General features: G+C 37.3%; 1 protein-coding gene across 7 annotated transcripts in view; it reads right to left on the bottom strand.

Annotated features, from left to right (window-relative positions):
• HUWE1 (HECT, UBA and WWE domain containing E3 ubiquitin protein ligase 1) overlaps positions 1-21081 on the bottom strand; it is a 164995-nt gene that overhangs the window by 119662 nt on the left and 24252 nt on the right. For 6 of the 7 annotated variants that reach the window (XM_039221008.1, XM_039221009.1, XM_039221007.1 and 3 more), the window contains 4 exons: positions 16106-16174; positions 9692-9790; positions 8778-8984; positions 7521-7673 (listed from right to left, as the gene is read on the bottom strand). In XM_039221008.1, the coding sequence (XP_039076939.1) occupies positions 7521-7673; positions 8778-8984; positions 9692-9790; positions 16106-16150 (504 nt within the window). In that variant the 5' untranslated portion in view covers positions 16151-16174. Of the gene's footprint in view, positions 1-7520; positions 7674-8777; positions 8985-9691; positions 9791-16105; positions 16175-18358; positions 18370-21081 lie in introns of those variants that run through there. The other variant, XM_039221010.1, reaches the window with a different exon arrangement.

Here is a 21081-nt window from a genome sequence, read left to right as displayed (position 1 = left end):
TTACGTACTTGCAACATGATCAGCATTAAACCTATATGTTTTATTTATGACCTCAGCTAGTTTACAACTGAAATCTATGAGGTACCTATCATAATCGCCAATTTACAGATCTATAAACTGAGATTAATTTAATCTGTTAAGAGCACTAGGTCCTCTAGACCCAAGTTCTCAACCACATGCAAGTGAATACATGTGTATGTTACACAGGGCATGGATGACAGAAAGAATTCTGATTCAAAAAGCAATCTAAAATCTGAAGAGACATGGACCAAAACGTCTATGAAAACCACTATTACAAAAACTGTTACATTTCAAAAGGAAGAAGCAGGAGAAAGCAAACCGTGTCAACAAGTTACATTTTTAGAGAATTTTACATTTTTGAGAAAAGTGTTTTAAATTTTTATAGGGAGTATGAGTAGTGATAGTTATTATTACTTAACACCTAGCATATTATGTCCAACCCCTTAAAAACCGGCAAGATTTGGGGCACCTGGGTGGCTCAGTCAGTTCAGCAGCCGACTTCAGCTCAGGTCATGATCTCACAGCTTGTGGGTTCGAGCCCATGTCGGGCTCTTTGCTAACAGCTTGGAGCCTGGAGCCTGCTTCAAATTCTGTGCCTCCCTCTTTCTCTGTACCTCCCCGTTCACACACACACTCTCTCTCTCAAAAAAAAATTAAAAAAATTAAAAACCTGCAAGATTCTCTTATTTGTAATAACAAAGCATCAAGCACATAATATAGTAATAAAAGTTGCAATGTATTGCACCCATCAAGATTCTAAATTGTCTGGGACTTAAAAAATCAACCTTCAACTTACAGTCTCTATGTTAGCCCAATTCAGAGGAAAAAGAAAGAGTATCTGTCAATGGTAAAAGGAGTCCAAAACACGAAAGAACATAGCAGTCCCCAGTATCTGCAGTTTCACTCTGCATGGTTTTGGTTACCCACAATCAACAGCAATATGAAAAAAGATGATCCTCTTGAGATATTGTCAGTCAACAGTAGCCTAAGGCTATATCACAATTAACTCATATCGCCTAGTCATTCGCCTCCCTTCATCTCATCACATAGACATTTTATCATCTCATATCATGACAAGATGAAGAGTGAACACAGTACAGTAACTTATTTTCAGAGAAACCATTATCATGTAACTTTTATTACACTATATTTTTATAATTATTCAATTTTATTATTGTTAATCTCTTATTGTGCCTAATTTATAAACTAAACTTTATGCCCAAGAAAAAACAGTATATATGGGGTCAGTACTATCTACACTTTCAAGCACCCAGTAGGGGTCTTGGAATGTGTCCCCCATGGATAAGGTGTGGGGGTGTGGGGGGGGGCGGGGAGGTAGAATACTGTAATAGCAATAATTTAAGCAATCTTCCTGGTAACAGAATGATCCAAGGGAAGAAATGAATCTGATAATCCTGAACTATCCAAAACAACAGCAAAAAAAACCTCACACTTTGCATATGTGTGCCATGTAAGAGTACGGTATTCATCTTAACTTTTACTTTTTAAATTAATATTTGACAAGATATTAATTCTGGTAGGTGCTATTATGGCTCTACACAAAATATTAAATTAACTAGAATGTTCTTCCATCTTTAAACTATAAAGCTTGTTCTGGGGTGCCTGGATGACTCAGTCAGCTAAGTGTCCAACTCGGCTCAGGTCATGATCTCAGTTGGTGGGTTCGAGCCCCGAATCGGGCTCTGTGCTGACAGTTAGCTCAGAGCCTGGAGCCTGTTTCAGATTCTGGGTCTCCCTCTCTCTCTGACCCTCCCCTGCTCACACAGTCTCTCTCTCTCTCTCTCAGAAATAAATAAATAAACATTTAAAAAATGTTAATGTAAAGTTTGTTCTGAAATATGAAAAACATTTGATATGGTACAGCTCTTGGAAAGTGTATGGCACATATAAGCAAATAGATCAGGTTTTAAACCCCAGGGCATCAATGCCTGGTTGTAGGAATTATAAGTAATCACTTTGCCTTAACACCTCATACTCTTCATGTGTAAAATGAGAATAAGAATTCCTAGCCCCAGAGTATTAAAAGAATTACATATAATAGGCATAAACTCAGGTTAACAACTATAGCGCAAACAATGGAATGTAATAGCCATTGAAAATACATTTACAAAATTATTACAAATTCTCAATTTAATTATAAAAATAATACATAATACACGATGGCTATAAAACATTCAAAGTAGAGAACAGAAAAAGTGAAACTCACCCATCATCTTTTCCCCCAATTCCCTTTCAGAGCTTACAACTAGATGTGGAGCTCTTTTAGTCATATATAGGTTGATGCCATGTTAATTATGACATTTCAAAAATTTTTCTCAAACAATGGTGCAATAAGAAAACTTCAGCATAACTTTTGCACACACCTAAATATGTTTCTAATATAATTTCTTTAAAATAGAACTACTGGATGAAATACAGGATATACATTTTTATTTACTTTTATTTTTTAGAGAGAGACAGAGAGAGAATCTTAAGCAAGCTCCACGCTCAGCATGGAGACCAACGGAGAGCTTGATCCCACAACCCTAGGATCATGACCTGAAATGTAATCAAGAGTCGGACGCTCAACTGACTGAGATACCCAGGTGCCCCTAAAATGTATACATTTTTAAATGAAAGGTATGGCTAAACCCTACAAAAGGGCATTTTTACACCACCAGTTTATATATACCTGTAAGTACTGTTTCCCTACAACCTGGGCAATACTAGATACTACTGACAATCTAATGGTTAAAAAAGACCTCACATAATACAGATTTCCCTATTATTCCTACTGTAATCTTTTCATGTTTTCTTGACCAATTCCTTAAAAATATTTCATATTCCTCTGTGAAGTGTCTATTCGTATACCTTTGCATGTTTTCTACTGAATTACTTACATTTTTATTAATTTGTAGATATCGTTTACATAACATTATTCCTTTGTTGTATATAGTACAAATATTTGTTCCCAGCTTAAGAAGTCACCTGCCTTTTAATTTTTATACAGAAGTTTTAATATTTTCACATAAAATCTGTCAACTTTAAAAGTGGCTTATAGGTTTCTTAACTTAGGAAATCCTTCCTCAGGAAAGCTGTTCAAGAGTTGCCTATATTTACCTCTAAATATGTTTCTAGGATTTATGTGAAGAGGGTGAAGAAATATCTACAACACATTTTTTCCCTCAAACAGCCAACTGTCCCACTTTTCTTTATAAATAACATAATGCTTACTATTTTATTCTGCATATATGTCTATTCCTATACCAATTAAAATTACTACAGCTTTATGATATTTTGTTATCTGCTACAGCAAATAGCCCTGATTCTTAATCAGTATTTTCCCAGGTATTTTTGTGCCTTTCTGCTTTCCAGCTGATGCTATTAACAGGGCCTCCACTTAATCAATATGACAGATTAACTGTATTCTCCATGCCTTCTCTAAAATATATTGACTAATGCAAACTTGCTGTAGTAACTCTTTTGCTCCCACCAGTTATCTGTATGTGTACCAAGCCAGGTGTTGGTCTCCAAACTCATTTATGTCAGCTGTCTGTAGAGCAACAATGGTGTAAAGACTTTAGTTTGTAAAGGAACCTGAATACAGAAGGATGTTAAGCTAAAATACGATATAGGGCCATCTGGGTGACTAAGTCAGTTAAACATCTGACTCTTCATTTCGGCTGAGGTCATGATCTCATGGTCATGAGATGGAACCCCATATGTTGGGCTTTGCACTGAGCATGGAGACTGCTAAGATTCTCTCTCTTCCTCTGCCCTTCACCCACTCATACACGCATGCGCGCACTCTGTCGTTAAAACATATAAATAAAATACCATTTAAAACAATGACTTAAACTGAAAAAGGAACTTTTTTGAAAAATAAAAACTAATCTGAATTATTTGGCAAGGGCTAAAAGGCAAGATGCTAAAATAAAAGTGTCAGGGTGCCTCGGGGCTCAGTTAGTCGAGCATCTGACTTTGACTCAGGCCATGATATTGCAGTTTGTAGGTTTGAGCCCCACATTGGGCTCTGCGCTGACAGCTTGGAGCCTGGAGCCTGGTTTTGTATTCTGTGTCTACCTCTATCTGCCCTCCTCCCCCTGCTTGTGTTCTCCCTCTCAAAAATAAATAAGTAAACATTAAAAAAATAAAATAAAAAATATAAAAATAGTGTCAAATTAGGGATAAGAGGTTCAGGGGTAAATTATAGACAAGTTCCTTTACAAACTGTGCCACAAGTGCAGAGCCCACTTGGGATTCTCTCTCCCTGCCCCTCCCCTGTATGCATACATGTTCTCTCTCAAAATAAATAAAAATTAAGTTCTGCTTTAACAACATTTTAATAACAACTAACCTACCAACTACTGACCCTAATTTGATCAAAGAGGGCTTCTACTATATTGAGTCTTCTCACGTAAAAAAATGCCATCATCTGTCTCTGCTAACAAATTTGTATCATTTTTTAAATCTGTAAGTAAAGGTTGTTTTGTTCTAACAGATCTTCAATACTGCTGGTTAGGTTTACTTTCTTTTACGTATTTATGTAAACCGTATGTCCGTCTGATTACTGCCCATTCACATTCCTTTCTCCTTGCCAGAGGCAATACCTTTCACTTTGTATACCCTTTAATTTTTGTTTTTTCAAAACTGTATGTTGCTTTGTGTGTACATCTTTAAGTTTCAGAAATGGTATTGCCAATAAACATTTTTAACTCCCTCTCACTAAGCATTATTTTCAAAAGCTACTGATGTTGCTATGCGCATTATTTGGTCCCCTGCTTCTAACGGCTATACAGTCCATAATAGGCATGAACCCCATTTTACTCATCCAATCTACTGCCACAATGATGCAATATTCTCCCACATGATAACTGATGGAATAATGGGATATTATCCTTGGGATATATACCAGAAATATCACAGTCAAGCTTCACATGCCTGCTAGCAGTTACCATTACATAAAGCTCTTTCTGGCTTTAGTTAGATTTCTCTAATCACTAATGAGTTTGGAGCATCTATTAATGTGCTAAGTTCTCTGGTCTGTGAATTATCTATCCATATTTTTGCTTATCCATGTTAATTTGGAGGAGTTACTTAAATATACTACAGAAACTCCTTAAATATACTGCAGGGACAGTCCCTTGACAGTCCTTAAACATGGATAAACACTTCTCAATCTATCACTACTCTGTTTTGTCTTTGGCAATGCTGCTTACTACTGTCCACAGACCAGCTGCTAGACGAACTGTCTGAATGTGGTCCATGACAAAATGAATCTGTACCAGAAAGTTAGTCAACCACATCAGTAGGTACACTGTTTCTGTACACTGACTGTTGACTTGACTACCTCACCATAGTTTTTTTTTTTTTTTTTTTTAATGTTTTCTTTATTTCTAGGAGAGAGAGAGAGAGACAGCGTGAACAGGGGAGGGTCAGAGAGAGAGGGAGTCACAGACTGAAACAGGCTCCAGGCTCTGAGCTGGCAGTCAGCACAGAGCCCGACGCGGGGCTCAAACCCACGAACCGCGAGATCATGACCTAAGTGAAAGTCGGACGCTTAACCGACTAAGCCACCCAGGCGCCCCATACCTCACCATACTTTTATTAGTTTTAATAATTTTATACTATCTCCCCAAAACTCTAAAAGCCTCAAACCTATCACCTTCAAATAGTAACAAGTTTTCTCCCTAAACATGTATCCTTCATTTTTTTTTCCTTTTCTCTTATATCTGTCAAGACCTCTACTACAAATTTCGGTGGCAAAACTAGTAGGTAGCATTTTGTCTGACTTTAGAATTCAATGGAAATGCTTCAGTTTTCCCATTATGACTTCTGGTAGATGATTTATAAATTTAAAAGCTTGTTTTCCTAACTTTCTAAGAGTTTATATTAGTTTTTATTTACATGCTGAAGTTTATCAAATGCTTTTGAAGCATCATCTACTTGAGATATGGCTTCTTTTTCCTTTTACTGTTATTGGGTAGCCAATGTTGAACTGTCTTATGCTTTTTTAATAACATGAGAAAATTACTTGTATTAAAAGAGGTTGCATGTCTATATACGCATATTTGCAAATGCAAGAAAAATATGCTCAAATTTTGAAGGACACTCCATATGGATAAGTTACAGGTGATTAATATTCTCTTTATACTTTTTTTTTAATATTTTTATTTTATTTCTAGGAGAGAGAGCGAGAGAGAGAGAGACAGCGTGAGGAGGGGAGAGTCAGAGAGGGAGTCACAGACTGAAGCAGGCTCCAGGCTCTGAGCTGGCAGTCAGCACAGAGCCCGACGCGGGGCTCGAACCCACGAACCGCGAGATCATGACCTAAGTGAAAGTCGGATGCTTAACCGACTAAGCCACCCAGGCGGCCCTCTCTTTATACTTTTCTATATGTCCTAGAATTTTCAAAATACATGTTGCATTTACTATCCTACAAAAATGATTTTTTAAGGAATCATGTATCTGAAACTTGAGTTGTATTATTTCTGAGTTAACCATTTAATTGGCTTTTAAAAAGTCAGCCATACAATGAGAAACAATGAAATCTGGCCATGTGTAGCAACATGGATGGACCTTGAGGGTGTTATGCTGAGCGAATTAAGTCAGGCAGAGGACAAATATCATATGTTTGCACGTATAGGAGGATTAGGAGGAACTTGACGGAGGAACAAGGGGGAGAAGAAGGGGGGAAATGGTGGGGGAAAGGGAGAGAGGCAAACCATGAGAGACTCATGTGGACAAAATGCGGACAAAAACCGAGGACTGATGGATGTGGGGGGGGAGGGGGGATGGGCATGGAGGAGTACACTTGTGGGGATGAGCACTGGGTATTATGTGGAAACTAATTTGACAATAAACTATTTGTACAAAAATAAAAATAAAAATAAATAAAAAGTCAGCCATATCAATTTTTTTTTAAGAAAGCATTCTAGCAATGGCTACCTATCTTAATTCTAAGTGCATGTCATCCTTTTGTCCCTAGAAACATTGGGCAATAGTATGGTTGAGTTAAACCCTTACATGAGAGTTCTTTTTGCTTTCAATTACAATTACTACCATCAGAAACCAATTACTGAGCATAGCACAACGTACCTTATTTTATTTTATTCTGAAACTACTTTGAAGGGAGATATACTAAATTCCCAGATTAAAAAAAATGGTATCAGAGCTAATAAGCAGGGAAAAGACAAGACTCAAATCCACATCTTTTATTCAACTCCCTTCTAAGTAGAATCTGATTCTGGGCTTTCTTTTCAGAAAGTTGTCATTTTTGAAAAAAGAGATTCTGCTTTGTGAGTAGTGATTCATGAAATCTCTCAAGATTACTTCATAACAATTAAGAATACTTCTCAGGTTTTGGGGGAACTTAGCTAATGGGGCCCCCATAATTCCATTCAATTAGGCCAGTAAACTTAGGGATCACTATCCATTTTAACAATGCAAAAAACACCGTGAAAAGGATGGTGCCCTTCCACTCTTTACCCTTGACTCACCTCTGCCAAGTGTTGCAGCCGGGTTAGCAATGGGGTTCTCTTGTCAGATCCAAGGCGTGTGATATAGTTTGATCTTTTGCTAAATACATACAGAAGATTAAGGACTGCCAGCACCACTTGCATATCAGAAGAAGCCAATAAAGTTGTCAAATGCTACAGGGAACAAAAAAGGGCAAGTTCATGGTATTACGCACACAAGGCCTGGAAAACATAAAATGTCAATGTAGTAATAGATATGTCAATATATACAAAGCTATTAAGAAGTTTAACAATACAAAAAACATTTATAAACATTTGAGCACCTACAACATGCAACCTTGTTCCCAAGCAGCTTATAATCTGACAGCAAGCCACAAAGCCCCAAAAAGGTTAAAAACAAACAATCAAACATGTGAGCAGCAACCCAAAACTGCACAGGTGTCCCCGCAAGAAAAAAAATTACAAAAGAGACAAATGTGATATTTTAATACAAAGTGGAAGTCAAGAATATTAAGTCTCCAGCTAGGGTAAAAGTACTGTGAAAGAAAGATAATTTTATGCTCCTGTATCGTTTGAGATACAGAATGAATTAAAATGTAGGATCCTCCATATGGAAGCTAAAGATATCAACATGGCATTTATGACTGTTACAGTACAGTGTATGTAACAGTAACCCAAGAGTAATTGCTTTGATTTTTTTAGTAAAATCAAATTGCATCAACACATTTAAGCATTTGGTCAGTGTTAAAATCAGTATGTCTTTCAGATGGCAATAAACCTAGGTATTTCTGGTTGCTGATAATCCTGAAGGCCTTGGCCTTCCTTTTGCAACTCATCTATTTTATTTTTAACAGACTGCTTACCTGTTCCTCACTTAAAACTCTGGGTGCTATACTTTAGTTCAGTTATTCCACTTCTTTTCCCAAACCATTTCCTTTCAATTCTGATTCTGTTTACCAAAGACTTAGAAAATTAACACTAACAACAGGGCACTTAGGCAATGAGTAGTATGTCAAGGAAATCAAACTATTTCCAATAGTTTAAGTGATTTGGGGCTGCTCTAATAATGTGAAACAAAGATCGATTCCTGCAAATTTCCAGGAATACTACAATATATGTATTACATTACCAAATTTATCACTGTCTTTGACACTGAAAACCCCAGAGCTCTATAATGAAAAGGAAATATTTTTTTTTATCAGAGAGAAATAGCAATTTATTTCCGGACATGAACAATTTTAGTTAAGAACAGATCACATAGGCTTGAACCTCTCATACCTCTATGGAACTATACAGATGCCGGGAAAAGCTGTACTCAATGAGCAAGGCTGTGAAGTTCAACACAGCCAAGAGAAGCATTTTCAGTTGTTCTCTCTCCGGCCTATCACACACGAGCATCCATGACATATTCTCCACTGTTTGTCCAGCATCTGCCAGAATTCCATCAAATCGGTCCAACAAATCCACCCAGTGGTATAACTCACACTGCAGAGGGGAAGAGAAAGAGGAACATGTATGAATAAGGTGTAAGTGCTGTGTGGGTACTTTGCTACACTGGACTGCTGAGCAGAACACCTAGACGAGTTCACTTCCCACCTTTGCTTCTCTTAAATCCCCCAACAGTACAGAAATTCATGACAAAGAGCATACTCTGAGCCACAAAGACCTGTGATTCTTGTTATATCCATCAAAGTACATTTGTACAAACATGAGTAGACACCCTAACTAGGTCTTTAGAGGAAGAATTCTGGCTATATTCTGAGGTCTACAAAACAATGACTTTCCCTGCCAGAACCCATTTTATCAAAAATGTTCTTTTAAAGTTATCTAAAGAAGATTCTTTTAACTATCTCAAACTCATATTGCCAAACTAAAGGAATTCTGTGGTTGAGATTCTTTATCATTACCCGAGTAAATGTTCCTCACCCTCAGCTAGCAAAATTTTCTTTTCACATTTTCTTTCAAAATTTCCTTGGTAACTATTGATAAGCTAAAAGCTACTGATCTAGAGCTATACTAGATATACAGCTTACTAGATAATACAGCTCAAAGCTATAGACATACAGCTTATTAGATACTGGTTAACTGATGAATGATGCCACCTCACTGTAGTTTCTCTTTCCATATCAGAACAAACAAAATGATGTACTAGTCCAGGGAGCCCTGCCTTTTGGAAGCATGGGTTCACATACCTTTCCAATGTTCCATGTTTTGATCTGCTGCAGTTCCAAGAGGAGTTGCTCATCATTACAAACTTTGAGTTTGTCTATTAAGGCTCTGCAGTCTGCAGGCTGAGAAAAACAGGTATTCACAAAGAGTTTTTTGGAGTATGAGGGAGACACAAAAACCAAAAATGGGAAAAGGAATCTTTAAGCCAACACACGGCAATTTAGAAAACTGGAAATTTGCCAATCACTTGTAATAAAACAATCCATCTGTGCATTTTAATTTTTTTAATGTTTATTTTTGAGACAGAGAGAGCACGTGCATGCACACGCGCAAGTTAGGGAGGGGCAGAGAGAAAGGGAGACACCGAATCTGAAGCAGGCTCCGGGCTCTAAGCTATCAGCACATAGCCCAACACAGGGCCCAAACTTGTGGACTGTGAGAGCATGACCTGAGATGAAGTCAGATGCTTGACTGACTGAGCCACCCAGGTGTCTCCATCTGTACATTTTTAACTTGGATACTTGTACATGTAGACCGTCTATTTGGAAGAGTACGTACAACAGAAATAAAACATGCTAGACAGGAAGGACGGACGGACGGAAGGACAGAAGGGAAGGAAGGAAGGAAGGAAGGAAGGAAGGAAGGAAGGAAGGAAGGAAGGAAGGAAGGAAGGAAGGAAGGAAGGAATCTGTACCACAGTCTGAAAGTTAACTAGAACGCCTGATAAGAAATGCTGAAATCAGAGGAACACTGAAAAGCTCTAGTGAATTCACAGTTAAAGGTGAAGATTGGCTATATTTTCCTGCAACTACTAAATCCTCTTAACTGTAGGAGGGCAAAAAGCTTCTGAACTTTGTAACGCTGGGACTTCATTCTTACGGGGTTCCCACTGCCATACATTCCTGCTCTCTTTCACTGACGAAAGGGTCTGTTTGTCAGGTAACAAGGTGTGGACTGAGAGTTTATAGTAAAGTTTCTGAAAGCAGAGGACGAGGAAAGATAAGAACTGGGACAGAGAAGTCTTCTATTATGGATGGCAACTGGAAATGACTACACTTGCATAGTATCCTGGAAATGGGCCTAGATTTGCAACCAAACAAACCCAGGTTCAGTTCTTAGTTTGATATTTACTAAGGTGTTTGATCATGAGCTAGTCCAAATCTCTCAGCCACAGTTTTCTTACCAGGAAAAGAGACCTAATAACTACTTTGGTAATGTGAAGCTCAAATGTTTGCCACATACATAAAACACTTATTTCACATAATAGGAGTTTAAATATTGAGATACAGCGTATTACTTCAAAACTTTGAGCTTTGGAATTAGACAGCTGGTAAGCTACCTCTTTGAAACTCCATTATTTTCTTCTGCAAAATAAATTAACATCACCTATTTATCCAGCAATGTTATCATGAGATTTAAACTAGAGGTATTTCAGGGGCCTGGGTGGCTCAGTTGATTAAGCGTCCGACTTCAGCTCAGGTCATGATCTCACGGTTCGTGGGTTTGAGCCCCACATCGGGCTCTGTGCTGACAGCTAGCTCAGAGCCTGGAGCCTGCTTCGGATTCTGTGACTCCCTCTCTCTCTGACCCTCCCCTGCTCAAGCTGTCTCTCTCTCTCTCTCTCTCCCCCAAATAAATAAAAAATTAAACAAAATTTAAACTAGAGGTATTTTCAGTACCCAAAGTTTAAAGGTTTTCTTTAAGCTAAGTCCCATTTTTCCCTCTGACATAAGTATTCTTAAAAGCTACCTCAAATCTTTGTGGTAATTAAATGCATGTAAAATCCTTGGCATAAAATCCTTCCATAAACCAGGCTTGCACTTTTTTCTCCTCTCCTTGAAGTCATATAGGTTGAAGGAGAGGAGATGAAGCATGATAAATGTAACATGGGAGTCTAAACCATCTACTCATGTAGCTCACTTGTGCTTTCTCAACCTACTGAGGCTTAGTATCAAATATACCACTTCAAATCTAATCTGCAGCTATGCAGAACCAATTTTATGATTTTATGGGTTAGATTACACTCAAGTCATGATGAACATTTGAATCCTATAATCACTTGGTATCTCATAATCAGGCATTCAATCTTTATCAAGTTCCAGCAGCAAACCAGAAACTGCTTTTCTGAATGTTAAAAAATAGTTGTTGGCAGGTAACAGCATTGCCAAGTTGTAGGAATCTTAGCTGTACTTCTCTTATCAGGGCTTGCCAGAGGCATCTTTGGCTGACACCTATGTCAGACATCTGGATCCACTATGTCAAAATGTCCACATAATAGGGCAGCTTGCCTCATAAGCTGAACCTTTTTCAGTATTTTTTCTAGATCCAGACCTCACTATCACTTTAGAGGTAATCTAGTAAATGAGTCAAAACAGCAAGCCCAAATTTTATATATGCTAGTTCCAAAACCCAAAGAGGACCTCGTATGTTGTTCCTCTGTCTTCACAGTGCATGGTACAAGGTGCAGCAATTAATCTCTCACTTTAGAAGAGAAATTTTGACCTTTCTAAGACCTCTGGACCCCTAGAAAGTTTCCTGATGTGGGAGGCCCTCAAGCTTCAAAGGGTACTACTCTCTGGTACACATATGCCTAAGATATCTAAGGTACTTGGGTTTTCTTCCCACAAGATTCAGTCATCCTAATAGCATCAATTTAATGTGCCAGCACAATGTTCTGTTTTATCAGTAGTATCAAGGTCCATAGTTTGCAGAATGCACCAGGGACAAAAGCGTATCTTTACCATCTTGTTCCTGCTGCATAAATGCAATAAATGCAATAATGCAAACTGATTATTATTTTCCTCTGGCAATGCAAAAGAAAGTAGATGCCAATTCAATGGCTGCATATTAACTGCCAAAGTTCACACTGATTTGCTCCTATAAGGATATCAAATCTAGGGGAAAAATCCTTTGCACAGCTGTTGATATACAAAGTGATCAATATATGTCTTTCTTGTGCAGACACTATGGAAAACAGTATGGAAATTGCCCCCAAAAATTAAAAACAGAACTACCATAAGATCCAGCAGTTCTACTTCTGGGTATTTACCTCTAGAAAATAAAACAATAATTTTAAAGAATATAGCCAGCCCCAGGTTCAACGCAACATTATTTATAATAGCCAAGATATAAAACAACCTAAGTGTCCATGAATAGGTGAATGGATAAAGATGTGGTATACATATACAGTGGAATACTATTCATCCATAAAAAAGAATGAAGTCTTGCCATTTGTGACAACACGGATGGACCTTGAAGGCATGAAGCAAGTGAAATAAGTTAAAGACAAATACCCTACGATCTCACGTATACAAAGAATTCAAAAAACACAAAACAAAATTTAAAAAACCCAAGCTCACAGATACAGAGAATAGACTGGTAAGTGCCAGAGGTGGCCAGAAGGGGAAAGTAAGGCTTACTAAAACATACACAGTCAATTAACACATATTTTTTATGGTATGTATATTATATACTGCATTCTTATAATAAAGCTAGAAAAAAAGTTATGATTTTTAAGAAAATCATAAGGAATATACATTTATAGTACTGTATTTAATGAAAAAATCGACATAAGTAGACCCAGGCTGTTCACGGGTCAACTGTATATTGGGTAACAAATATTTTCCCCAGCCTGTCATGTGCCTTTTTACTTTGGATATCCTACTTTATGCTTCCATTATTTTTCCCCCTTCATTTAATGCTTGGAAGGGCCATCTCCATCTAAGACTAGGTAAATATCCATCTATATTTCATACCTATAATGTAGGTGTGAATTTCTTTTAAAAATATTTGAATTTTATCTAGAATTTCTTTCGGTATAATAGTCACCACCCCTCAAAAGACAAACAATTTTCCCGACACCATTTCTTGACTAATATTGCCTTTCCCTAATAACTAACAATTCCTGTAACTATCATACATTAAGTTCTTATGCACATAAATAAAAGGATCCTTTTCTAGGTTATTTTCTTACACTGATGTCACTATTTTAATTTGTGTCATTTCTTAAGGCAAGTTTTCTATCTGCTCTTTAGTTTCCAAAATAATTTGAGTATATTAACTGTCAAAAATTCAAGATGCCCATTAAAAAATATATTTAAAAAGCGGAAGCCTGGGTGGCTCAGTTAGTTGAACATCCAATTCTTTTGATTTTGACTCGGGTCATGGTCTCACGGTTCATGGGTTCGAGTCCCACATTGGGTTCTCTGCTGACAGTGCAGAGCCTGCTTGGGATTCTCTCTTCCTCTTTCTCTGTCCCTCTCCTGCTTGTACTCTCACTCAAAATAAACACTAAAAAATGTTTAAAAATCCAAGATGCCAAAACACATCAAAACCAAATCAAATGTATCTGCAACAGCTATGAAAGTGAATATACTTGGGGCACCTGGGTGGCCCAGTCAGTTATGTATCCGACTTCGGCTCAGGTCATGATCTCATGGTTTGTGAGTTTGAGCCCTGTGTCAGACTCTGTGATGACAACTCAGAGCCTCGAGCCTGCTTCGGATTCTGTGTCTCCCTTTCTCTCTGCCCATCCCTTGCTCTTGCTCTCTCTCAAAAATAAACATTAAAAAAAATTTTTTTTTTTATGTTTTATTTATTTCTAGGAGAGAGAGAGACAGCGTGAGCAGGGGAGGGTCAGAGAGAGAGGGAGTCACAGACCGAAAGAGGCTCCAGGCTCTGAGCTGGCAGTCAGCACAGAGCCCAACGCGGGGCTCGAACCCACAACCGCGAGATCATGACCTAAGCGAAAGTCGGACGCTTAACCGACTAAGCCACCCAGGCGCCCCTAAAAAATTTTTAAAAAAGAAAGTGAATATACTCGATACATACAGCATTCAAGAAGAAACAACCTGACATTTCAATATTAAACACAGAAATGAACAGCATGTTCAGAAAACCAATATAAGGCCAATAAACTTGAAAATATATTTAAGGCATGCAGATTAGTACTATGTAATATTTTTCCCCCTAATTATTAACAAAAATTTAAAAGACAATCTGTAATGATAGAGAGGGTATGGGAAGACAACATTTTTCACATTCATTAGTATAATAATTAACAAAAAAAGGGCAGGAGAAGGTCCATGCAACAATCTTTTAAAGACTACAAAAAATATAGCAAAATATTAATAGTGATATTCATAGTGATACTTGGCAGGTAGGTAGTTTTTAAAAACCAAGTGGCCTGTATTTAGCAAATTAACTGATTATGTGCCAAATCCTTTGCTAAGTATCTGCCTCATACCAAGAAGGGAAGAATTATCAACCTGTTTTACCACTGTGAAAACCAGGAGAGCTAATAAATGCTCAGCCACAAAAATCTAGTAAGATTCAATCTCATGTCTAATTCCAAAGTTTGTGCTCCTTCAACTATAGCACAATGGGGTCTACAGGAATGTAACAATACAACACTTTCTTAACGTCAAAATGCAGTTTAAGCCAGCTGATAGAATACTGGACTGAAGCTAGGATATCTATTGCTGACACAGGATCAACTGACATGGTCACCCAACACACAGGTTAATAAAGTTAAGCTAAACTGTATGATTAAGAATCCATGATTTTAAAAAGCTACACCACTAGCCTCACAAAAATCTAGTTAAGAAATGTTGTTACTACTACTGGGGCACCTGGGTGGCTCAGTTGGTTAAGCATCCAACTTTGGCTCAGGTCATGATCTCACAGTTCATGAGTTTGAGCCCCAAGTCGGGCTCTGTACTGACAGCTCAGAGCCTGTTTCAGATTCTCTGTCTCCCTCTCTCTCTGCCCTTCGCCCACTCACACTCTCTCTCTCTCTCTCAAAAATAAACATTAAAAAATAAAAGTAATGTGCTACTAATTTTCTTGAAAACAAAATTGAGAAAGGCCACCCAAGGACAGACAGAATTTCAATCCACATCGGCTCTTTCCATTATACCATAGTGCCTTCAATGCACAGGAAAAGCAGCCAGAGAGCCTACTTCAGGTACACACAGCTACAACAGTTTAGTGCTTACTTTCCACTGGCGACTAGCTTATTCACTTTTTCCCAAAGTTTTATTTAAATTCTAGTCAGTTAACATATAGTGTAATATTGGTTTTAGGAGTAGAATTTAGTGATCCATCACTTACATATACATATAACACCCAGTGCTCAACATAACAAGAGCCCTCCTTAATACCCATCACACATTTAGCCTATTCCCCACCCATCTCCCCTCCACCAATCTTGTTTGTTTTCTGTAGATAAGAGTCTCTTAATGGTTTGCTTTCCTCTCTTTTGCTTAGTTGCTTTTTTAAACAAGGGAAGTTCAAAAGCAAATTTGATCTTTTCAAGACAATTTGCTATTTTATTGCACTTTGTATATATAAATAATGATATATTTGGAAAATCAGTATGGTGAACTACAAGGACTTTTTCTAAAATGAAAATATAGAGCATTCTTTTGGATACTTACAGCCTCAGTAGGTGTCTTTTTCAGTTTAGTCCTGTCTACTTTCATGTTTTCGATTTTCTGTTTTATGATCTGAAAAGAAAATTCACCCAAAAAAGTTAAGAATTTAAAGTTGCAATCTTGAGCTCTACATGCTTGACATAAACAAGATAGAATGAAGAGCATGCAAAATGCTTAAAACAAAAACTCTGGAGTTATGATGACGCTATGTGAACTCAGAGGCACAGCTATGAGGTAGGGAGGGATAAGGAATATGTCCAGACAAAACTGGCCCACATCCATATGTTGTATAAGACTGTAATCAATTTAAGCCAAAATTAAAGCACTTTTTGAAAATAAACCTCTCAAACCCATAATTGAAAATAAAAGATCAGAATGTTTTTAACACACCTCAGAATGGAAAAATTCACCATATTCTTGCAGTTTTCTGGAAAACTTATTAGCAATTCCACTTCTGGGAACTTAGCCAAAGAAAATCATAAGGATGTACACAAATATTTAACCATAAATATCTATACTCCAGGACCATACGTAATAGTGAAAATTTGGAAAGGAACAAATGTCCAAAAAGATTGGTTTAAAATGAAATATTACACAACTGTTAATAAACACTGCACACAATTATATATGGAAAGATGTTCATGGTGAAATAAAAAGGCTACAAAACAAGTAGTATAAACCTATGTCTAAACCACTTAAAAGGGGTATGCATCAAAATGTTAACTCGTTGCTAACCACAAGGATTATGTAGATGCATCCTTGTATCTTTTATTGTTTTAACCAATAAAAATGTACTAGTTGTGTTATAAGAACAAAGGCAGGATAATACTTTAATTTTTTAATTAGAAAATGAGATAGAGACTCCCACTAGAAATTTCCTGAGCACAGAACACAATCATTTTACTAAGATATTTTAGTTTGGAAGGCACAAAAATGGGTAACCCCTAGTATAAACCTAGGTGATCTTTCATGGCAGACAGGTCCCTCAAGATGCTCTGACCAAAACACAAGAAGAAATAAAGGTTTCTCCCATTAGCAACTAGGACACATGGACAGAGGTAGAGGTGAATTGAAAGCTATTTACACAACCAAAGATTCTCTTGCTAATAATGTATTTGCTATACAGCATTTACTGAAGGCCAGTGTCCCTTCCCCAAGAAGGCTATCAAAACTGACCAAGCACAGGTATAAATTTCAGGCAGCTTTTGGCCTAGATTTAGTCCAACATACTCAGTACTGTGGAAATAAAATTTATTTGCCTACATGGTTGGCATCTCTTCAACCAATGGTCATTCAGGAAGAACCAGTGAAACATCCAGAGTATATTCTAAAATGCATCCCTGGAAGAAAAAAAAAATGTATTCCCTCTACAGTTCACATTTTAAAGTATGTGATTCCAGATTACTTTTTTTTTTTTAATTTTTTTTAATGTTTTATTTATTTTTAGGAGAGAGAGAGACAGCGTGAGCAGGGGAGGGTCAGAGAGAGAGGGAGACACAGAATCTGAAGCAGGCTCCAGGCTCTGAGCTGGCAGTCAGCACAGAGCCCGACGCGGGGCTCGAACCCACGAACCGCGAGATCATGACCTAAGCGAAAGTCGGACGCTTAACCGACTAAGCCACCCAGGCGCCCCAATTCCAGATTACTTTTTAAAAAATTACCTCAGCATCTAAATAAAAAAAAAAAAATGAACCAAGTGCCAGCTGCCAACAACTTCCAAAATATCTAAAATCATGCCAACGGGATTCTGGCAACAATCTGATCCATGTAATGGAAACTATAAGTGAGCTACTTATACTCAGTTTTGCTTTTTCTCACAAAACTTCTCAAGCTCATTAACTAAAGCAAGTGGCTATCACATTATTGTGGCTGCAGTCATTTGCTGGGAGCCTACAAGACTAACTCTGCTGCAGGAAGTAGCAGCCAGACCCAACACCATACAACCCAAATTACTGAATGCCTTTCAGCCAAAATTAGGAACAAGGTAAAGATGTCCGTCCTCACCACTTTTATTCAAAGAAGTGTTGGAAGTTCTATCCACTGTAATAAGAAAAGGAAATAAGAGGTATACAGATCAGAAAGGAGGAAACAAAACTGTTTGCAGATGACAAAGGATTATTTAAGTAGAAAATCCCCCAAAGGAAAAAAAAACCTCCTCCCTGAATAAATGATCTCAGTACAGTTGCAGGATATAAGACAAACATACACAAATCAATCTAATTCAATATACCGGCAACGGACACATACACTCCAAACCTAAAAGCACACGACCACTCACAATTGCTCAGAACAAAACTTGAAATACTTAGGTGTAAATCTAACTAAGCATGTACAGGACGTGTATGTTAAAAACCATAAAATGTTGATTTAAAAAAATCAAAGATCTAAACATATGAAGAGATATACCATGCTCATAGATTAAGATCAGTCAACACAGTAAAGATAGCAATTCCCCTCAAACTGACATGCAAGTTTAATGCAGGTCCTCTCCAAATCCCAGCAAGATTTCTTTGTAAATAAACTGAGATTATTCTAAAATAATGGAAAGACAAAGGAACTACGATAGCTGAAACTACAATAGCTAAAATAATTTTGAAAAAATAGGAATCGCTCTCTCCACAAATTTATGACATATATATGAATAGAATAAAAATAGACTCCTACAAATATGCCTAACTGATTTTTAACAAAGATTAAAAAGCAATTCAATCAAAGGATAGTTTCATCAACAAATGGTGCCAGAGCAAGTAGACATCTATAGGCAAAAAGATGAACTTTGACCTAAGTCACATACTTTATATGAATATTAACTCAAAATAAATCATGTGACATTTGTGGAGAAAAGTGAACCCTTGTGTACTGTTGGTAGGAATGTAAATTGGTGCAGCCAATATGGGAAAACTGTATGGAGGGTCCTTAAAACATTAAAAAAATGATCCAGCAATCCACTTCTGGGTATTTAGCCAAAGGAAATGGAAACACTAACTTAAAAAGATACATGCATCCCATGTTTACTACATTACTTAACAACAGCCAAGACATGGAAGCAACCTAATTGTTCATCAATGGATGAATGGATACACACACACACACACACACGAATATTATTCAGCCATAAAAAAGAAGGAAATCTTGTCATTTGTGACCAATGGCTACACCTTGAAGGCATTATGCTAAGTGAAATTAAGTCAGAGGAAGACAAATACTGTATGGTGACACATGCAGAGTATCAAAAAACAAAAAAACTCCAAAAACACTAAACTCACAGAGAACAGACTGTTAGATGCCAGAGGCAGGAGTGAAATGGGTGAAGGTGGTTAAAAGGTACGAACTTCTGGTTATAAAACAAATAGGTCATGGGGATGTAATGTGTAGCATGGTGACTATAGTTATTACTGTGTTATATAATCGAAAACTGCTGAGAGCAGATCTTAAAACTTTTCAATGCAAGAAAAAATTCTAACTAGACTGTGATCTTTGCACAATATATGTAATATTAAATCACTATATGGTACACCTGAAACTATTACAATGTTGTATGTTGATTATCTCAATTTAAAAATACAAAATAAAAAAAAGGATCACATACTATAAAACTCACTGGGAGAAAATATTTTCAAAAGTATATATACTATCTAGAATATACAAAGAACTCCCAAAATTCAACAATAAAAAAAAACAAACAATCCTCCAAAACAAGAGCACTGATTAGCTTGTAGCTCCAACTATTTTAATGGCTTAAGAAAATGGAGATGAGGTCACGGGCATATCTTTACAACGTATCTCACTTTAACTACAGCTATTTTGTCTTAGGATTCTGTACCAGTCAAGGGTCCGAGTTGAGAACAATGGACTCTGGCTGACTAAAGCAGAAAAGTGATTTAATGGAAGGATAACAGACAGCTCAGGGAATCAAGAGGAAAACTTACTGATCCACATTCAGAAAATAGGAAGGAACCAAGGAAGCTACGCCCTCTACAACTATAGCCAAGGACCTCCCACAGGAACAGCTTAGTTGGGGGTACCTCTACTGCCAACACCAGACTCTGGATGCCTAGAAGCTACTGCTGGTGGCAGAATGATTTCTGAACTAAGGTTATCTGCATCAACAGCTCTAGACACAGAACGTTCCAAGTGTGAGCATCTGCTTGGTCAAGTACAGGGGTAAGTCCAGGCCCTAACTGTCAAGGTTCAGGGAGAGCAAGTACTTTCTCAGTTACCAATGTTTGGGCTCCAAACTTTTCATAAGCAGATTCAGATGATAAGCACCCAATTAAATAACTAATCCAAAATAAATGAATGAATACACATTCCCCCCCAGTAACCAGTGCAATGTTAACCTGGTTTCTGTAATTTTGTTGCAAGAAACACCTATAGTTTGAAAAAGAAAGGTATCACTGTCAATTAAGAAAATTTCAAAAGTTCTGTGTTCCTAGTTATTCTATTTCTAAGCTGGTTTCACAGTGGGAAGGAAAGTATTTTTTTGAGCACTCACTAGAAGCCAGAAAATACTCAGGTTGGTGTTTCCTAAAGCATTTTAGAGCATTTTGCTCCATGAAGGAAGACAAGGTTCCAATAACTTGGGAAATGTTACAAATGGAATTATAAAAGGAATCTTCCTTTAGAATAGCTAGGTAGCTGACTGACATTACTAATGGCTCCAAGAAATCTTTAGTAAAGGAAACTTATTAGGCCAGAGAACAATTTTTTCAAGTGTTATCTACTCGAAGTCCACCTTTCTAAGTATCCCAAAGAGCAAACTTTGAGACCTGCTGCCTAGATTCTTCGTACAATAGTCTTTCATACAATCCTCACCACTCAAGCCAAGTTTTGTCCCATTTAAGACAGACAATGAAGTCTCAGAGAAATTAAGTAGCTTGCCTAGCTAGTAAATGCTGACACCAAGATCTAAATCTAGGCCTTTCTGGCTCCCAAGTCCATGCTTTTAATAACATGCTGTTCACTTAACTAGTTTTATT

This window comes from Hyaena hyaena, unplaced genomic scaffold, assembly GCF_003009895.1.
Source record: "Hyaena hyaena isolate Hyena2069 unplaced genomic scaffold, ASM300989v1 scaffold_932, whole genome shotgun sequence".
NCBI lineage: Eukaryota > Metazoa > Chordata > Mammalia > Carnivora > Hyaenidae > Hyaena > Hyaena hyaena.
Note: the sequence above shows the minus strand (reverse complement) of the source record. Positions and strands in the feature narration are given on the sequence as shown.